General features: G+C 43.6%; 1 protein-coding gene across 1 annotated transcript; it reads left to right on the top strand.

The window, feature by feature from the left end:
- The first annotated feature begins 222 nt into the window (after positions 1–222).
- LOC124687190 (MOB kinase activator-like 1A) lies at positions 223–4,738 on the top strand. Its single transcript, XM_047221005.1, has 7 exons — positions 223–381; positions 920–968; positions 2,004–2,112; positions 2,295–2,388; positions 3,848–3,981; positions 4,083–4,246; positions 4,360–4,738. Exons 1-7 carry the CDS (start codon positions 359–361, stop codon positions 4,432–4,434), a joined length of 648 nt encoding a protein of 215 aa, XP_047076961.1. The 5' UTR covers positions 223–358; the 3' UTR covers positions 4,435–4,738.
- The last annotated feature ends 506 nt before the right edge of the window (positions 4,739–5,244 follow it).

Raw genomic sequence — 5,244 nt, 5'->3', positions numbered from 1 at the left:
AGACGAGATGGCCAGATCTTGATCCGAGTCCGGAATCTCGGGTGCCAGCCAGGCCGCGCCCATCCGCCGTCCGTGTCCGCGATCCGACGGCCCCGGTCCACGATGGTGCGTGCATCGGGCGCCGCATCATTCGCTGACGAGCCAGCGACCGCAGCCGAATCATTTGTCCGCGCCGCACTTGACTCGCTCACACGCAGCCTTCTTCCTTCCATCCTCCAACCCCGCAGCGGCGGCAGCAGCAGCAGCACAGCTCCGTCGCCATCACATCACCGGATCACCCCCGCTTCCTTCCTCGGATCGGAAGGGGACAGGCGCCGGCCGACGACGAGGCGGATCAAGCGGCGGCTGCGGCGGCGGCATGAGTCTCTTCGGGCTCGGACGGTGAGCGCGCGCCGTCCCGAAACTTTCCCCACCCCCTCCTCCCCTTCCGCTTTCCATCCGTTCCGACCGCGATCCTGCTGGCTCCGGATCTCCTCCCGCCCAAGCGCGCCTCCTCTCCGCGGAATTCCCATCCTAGTCGTCCGCTGGACTGGAGTGAACCTGGAGATCCACCCGGACCAGGATCATGTCCTTCCGCCGGCGACGAGCCCTAGGTTGCTTGGAGTTAGCCGCCGATTCGTTAGTCCGAATCGCCGTCCATCTAGTCCGATCCGCCCATTTCGTTACGGATTTCTCAGTTCCAGTCCATGCCTGGTGGTGGTAGAGTAGTAGTAGCTGCTTGTTTTCCCAAAATCATGCTGCCATGCTCAATTTCGTTCTCACGGCTCGCGCCTTTTCTGTTCCCGGGAAGGGAAATGCCAGCGCGGGAGCACCGGATCATGTTCACACGCCACCGGGCTTCTTGTCTCTTTCCCTGCATTTTTTTTTTTGCCTCTTGAAGCAATCACCCTCACACGCATTCCCCCCTTTTTTTCGCCAGGAACCAGAAGACGTTCCGTCCCAAGAAAAGTGCTCCGTCAGGCAGCAAGGTGAGGATTCCGACCTCCCCAACTCCCAATTCCACTCTAGTACCAACCAAGAACGTGGTCTATAGAAATTTGATCTGATCATGCATTAGAGCCTGGGTAAATAGTAAGCAGTGTTGATTTATTGTCATCATCGGTGTTGCTTAAATAGTTGTCATAAACTATCTACGCGGCATGAACAATTTGCTTGTCTTTGGCGGTGGAGCTAGACAGCTTATTTGCTTTACATTAACTTGAGGATTATGGAAATTATGGAATGTATGTTAGTTGTACACATAGACTGTTGATGATAAATCAGGGAATTGTGTGAGGCATCTGTTTGACTTTATCATTCATTCTCCAGTTCCAACTTCTGCAAAGTCAAAAACCATGTTACCCAGTTGATATTATTGTTGGCTTTCGTCGAGATCGACGTGAGCTTGGTATTTTTCTTATGTTCATGTAAGCAAAAAGGTTTTAAGTGCGGTGTCAATGTTCCTACTACACTCCTAGGGTCCCATCTATCCCAAAGCAGCCTGTGTCAAGCATTTTGTCGTATCCAGTTCCTCATATTGCGTTCATTACATCATATACCCCCTGCAATAAATTTCTGTAATAGAGATACTTTGATTTCATGCATCATAACTCATCGTGCATCATGTACTATACTACGGGAAATGGGGGATCTCTTACAACAACATTCCATGAATCTGGGTTAGTTTGATCTAGAGTCTACACATGCTTGTGCTGGATTGATTGATAAGTCTTAAGTAATGTTTATTAGTTGTTGCTTAGCAGATTCAATCTTCAGTGCATGCCCTGGATCCCCGAATCACCTAAGATGGGTGCAGATTTCGGCATGAAATATAATTCATAGCTAGATTTGTTAAATGGAATAAGCGGATATCGCTAGGGTGTCCTCGGTATTTCAAATTTGCCAGATTTTGCTTGTTATATACGCTACTCAAAAAATTGGGAATAAACCCTTGGACTACACAGGGAGTAGTGCCGTACATAACTTGATATTATCCATTTATTGTCTTCCCTTTTTATCTACAGGGGGCACAGCTCCGAAAGCATATAGATGCAACCCTTGGCAGTGGAAACCTCAGGGAAGCTGTTAGGCTGCCTCCTGGAGAGGATATCAATGAATGGCTTGCTGTGAATAGTAATGTTCTCCGCTTTCCTTTTTCGCTGCGACCTGTACTTAACATATTTCATTTTATTTTAGTTTTTTGGTATTTTTTGGATCTAAAATATTCTGTGGTTGGTACCTGAATAACATAGCTGTGTAGAGTGTTACGGAAATCATCATTTCATTAGAGCTAACATATGTGTTTTGATTTTCAGCTGTGGATTTCTTTAATCAAGTTAACCTGCTGTATGGCACACTCACAGAGTTCTGCACATCCGAGAGCTGCCCAACAATGACTGCAGGCCCAAAGTATGCCCGTCCATCAATCTCATTCATTGAACTTCTCAAAAAGAACAAATCAAGAACCTTATCTCTTTCCGAAATTGTGATTTACTTTTGATAAATTATTTTACAAAGCTGTTCTTTATAGCAGCTTGTCATTATCTATTTGAAACCTTATAAATGCACATGTTATTGTTTTGAAGGCTTTGTGCCTAGTGAAAATGCTCCAATTGTTTGTCTGTTTACATTTCTTTGTCCGTGTTTATGGTCAAAAGCTTAAGAAGTGACACATGCTGTCTTCAGTTATTTCCCTAACCTTATAATAATGATATTCTCTAAAAGTAGGGTTCCAAAGTGGACATCCCGCAAACCTGCATGTAGGTATATCAAAAGTCAAACATGTCTTAATCTTAAATATAAATTGCGCAAGGTTGACTTTTGGACACCTATATGCGGGTTTATGTGGGCTCCTGCTTGCAGCCCTAATAAAAGAGGGAGTTCGAACTGATGTTATGTCTCCCTTTGCGTTCTTCTTTGGATATAAATAAAAAATGAACAGTGACTGGATTTAAAACGCGCATCTCCCGCTCAAAGCACAAACGAAGAACGAAGCAGCCAGCTCTGGCACATTGTGTTTACATGGGAGAAGCGGCCTTCCTGATAAAGTCAAACAATGCCTGCCAGCCTACTGCCAAAAAAGGAAAAAACAAAACAATTCCTGCCAACTTAGTGGCCACCGCTGTTCCTTCCTGCTTGCTATGTATAATTGCTTCCAATTTCAAATCCGCACGGGAATACACCCCCCCCCCCCCAACCCCCCAACCCCAACATGATATGAGCACGTCTTTACTGCTCATAGATTGCCGGTACGGTATTAATTTTTGTAGTGGTTCATTGATCTTCTAAGTTCTTTAAATGCGAGAAATTTAATTCACGTAAGGTTTTGCTTATTAACATAATTGTCGGTCCGTACCAACACATGGGTTTTTAGCTAGTAGTACTATTTACAGCAGTAGACCTAAGCGGTTTTATCTTTCTCTGCTTGAAGCTAATATAAAAAAGTAGAGTGTCGTGTTTGAAAGTTGAAATGAAAAAAGGGTTTTCTGTTATTTAAGTTTACCTCAATGATTTGTCTAAATATCAATTGTCAGGGTGTTAAGTCTTAGGTTATGGTTTAAGAAGATTACTGCACCAGGCAAACCTATTGCTCGTGATTCCATGTTATTATGGACCCAGCATTCTTCTTACTACTTTCACTTATCCTGATATAATTAGGTTTGAACGTCGACTAAATAGACATTTGTGGTTACCCCCGTTTCTGAAAGAAGCAAATTTCCAAAATGTACTAAGCATTTCATAAGCACAATGAGCACTCCATATATTAATATTAGACCTTCTCATCCCTATAATCCCCTGGTTAAGTTCTCTTCATAACTAGTTGCATATGAGGTGGTATCATGATAAAAGATTTGCTACTTTTGTGTAGGTATGAGTACCGATGGGCTGATGGTGTATTGATAAAGAAGCCCATAGAAGTGTCAGCGCCAAAATATGTGGAGTACCTAATGGACTGGATTGAAGGCCAGCTTGACAATGAATCCTTATTTCCTCAGAAGCTGGGTATGTTGCTCGCATTATGGACTATTCCTAGTTTTTCAGGAACACTTCTTATTATTGGGACAGTCAAGTTTAGCTGATCTGGGTTAATTTCCTTCATCCAGGCACACCATTTCCACCCAACTTCAAGGATGTTGTGAACACAATTTTCAAGCGCTTGTTTCGTGTCTATGCCCACATATACCATTCACATTTTCAGAAGATTGTCAGCCTAAAGGAGGAGGCTCATCTTAACACCTGCTTCAAGCACTTCATTCTGTTTACAAACGTATATCTCTTGCTTTGCAAACTCAACATTAACAGATTGTGTCGTTGAGCATGACGGATCTAGTCTTGGGTGGGAGGAATGGCAAAATTAACATTTGTTGACTTGTGATGCAGGAATTTGGGCTGATTGACAAGAAGGAGCTGGCTCCTCTCCAGGAGCTCATAGAATCCATCATTGTTCCTTACTGAGAAATAAATACTGAGGCGGAACTGAACATGGTTACCAAGACCTCTGCAGTAGTGATTGAGGAATTGGGCCATCTGCGCCAATAATTTACTGGCATGAGAGCTTACTGTTCCATTTGTTTGACATAAAAAAGGTGGTGTACATTGCTAATGTTGTATTTGTATGTACCTGATCTCCCTTATTCAACTATATTGGCCGTGCAAGCGCAATTGTACTGTTATAACATGCACGATGGGGTTGGGTTGCGACATATTACTGGAAAAGAACAGTTTTAAGATGGCTAGTGCAGTTGTTGATGGATGCAAAGCGGTGTTTGCTGGGGCCTTACTGCCTCCACGTTGGGTTATTTTGTTCTGCGATAGCTTTGGAGCTTGGGTTGAGCCTTGAGGGCCTTGCAGGTTTTTTTTTCCTTTTTCTTAACTGTTATGGACGTTCCAGTGCATCGTCTAAGCTTTCTGTAGTGTTGCTGATCACTGAATTTGGTTATATCGCATGAGGTATGATCCATGAGCGGTTAATTGATATACAGTAGATTGAACTGTAACTGCAAAGAACTGCTAATTAGGGCAATTATGTGGTGTTTGCCAGGGGTTAGTCTCTGATGCAAGTGTTTTCCCTATTTGTAGATGTACTCTCTTTTCTATGTATATAATCAGTGCAAATCCAACTTACAAGAACGAAGGGTTAAAAGATGTCATCACGTAGACAGCTCTTTGTAGTTTCAGTCGGTGCTACGAGTCTCTTTGTCTCGGAATTTATCTATCAAAAAAATATTGAGAAAAACATCGAAAAGTGTTTTTGGCTCGTGAGTT

The sequence above is a fragment of the Lolium rigidum genome, chromosome 2, assembly GCF_022539505.1.
Source record: "Lolium rigidum isolate FL_2022 chromosome 2, APGP_CSIRO_Lrig_0.1, whole genome shotgun sequence".
NCBI classification, from domain to species: Eukaryota; Viridiplantae; Streptophyta; class Magnoliopsida; order Poales; family Poaceae; genus Lolium; species Lolium rigidum.
Note: the sequence above shows the minus strand (reverse complement) of the source record. Positions and strands in the feature narration are given on the sequence as shown.

Excerpts from the sequence above, each read along its gene's own strand:
- LOC124687190 (XM_047221005.1), top strand. The coding sequence starts at position 359 with ATGAGTCTCTTCGGGCTCGGACG. Across the intron at positions 969-2,003 it reads GTGCTCCGTCAGGCAGCAAG|GGGGCACAGCTCCGAAAGCA; the intron begins GTGAGGATTCCG and ends TTTTATCTACAG. Across the intron at positions 2,389-3,847 it reads ACAATGACTGCAGGCCCAAA|GTATGAGTACCGATGGGCTG; the intron begins GTATGCCCGTCC and ends ACTTTTGTGTAG.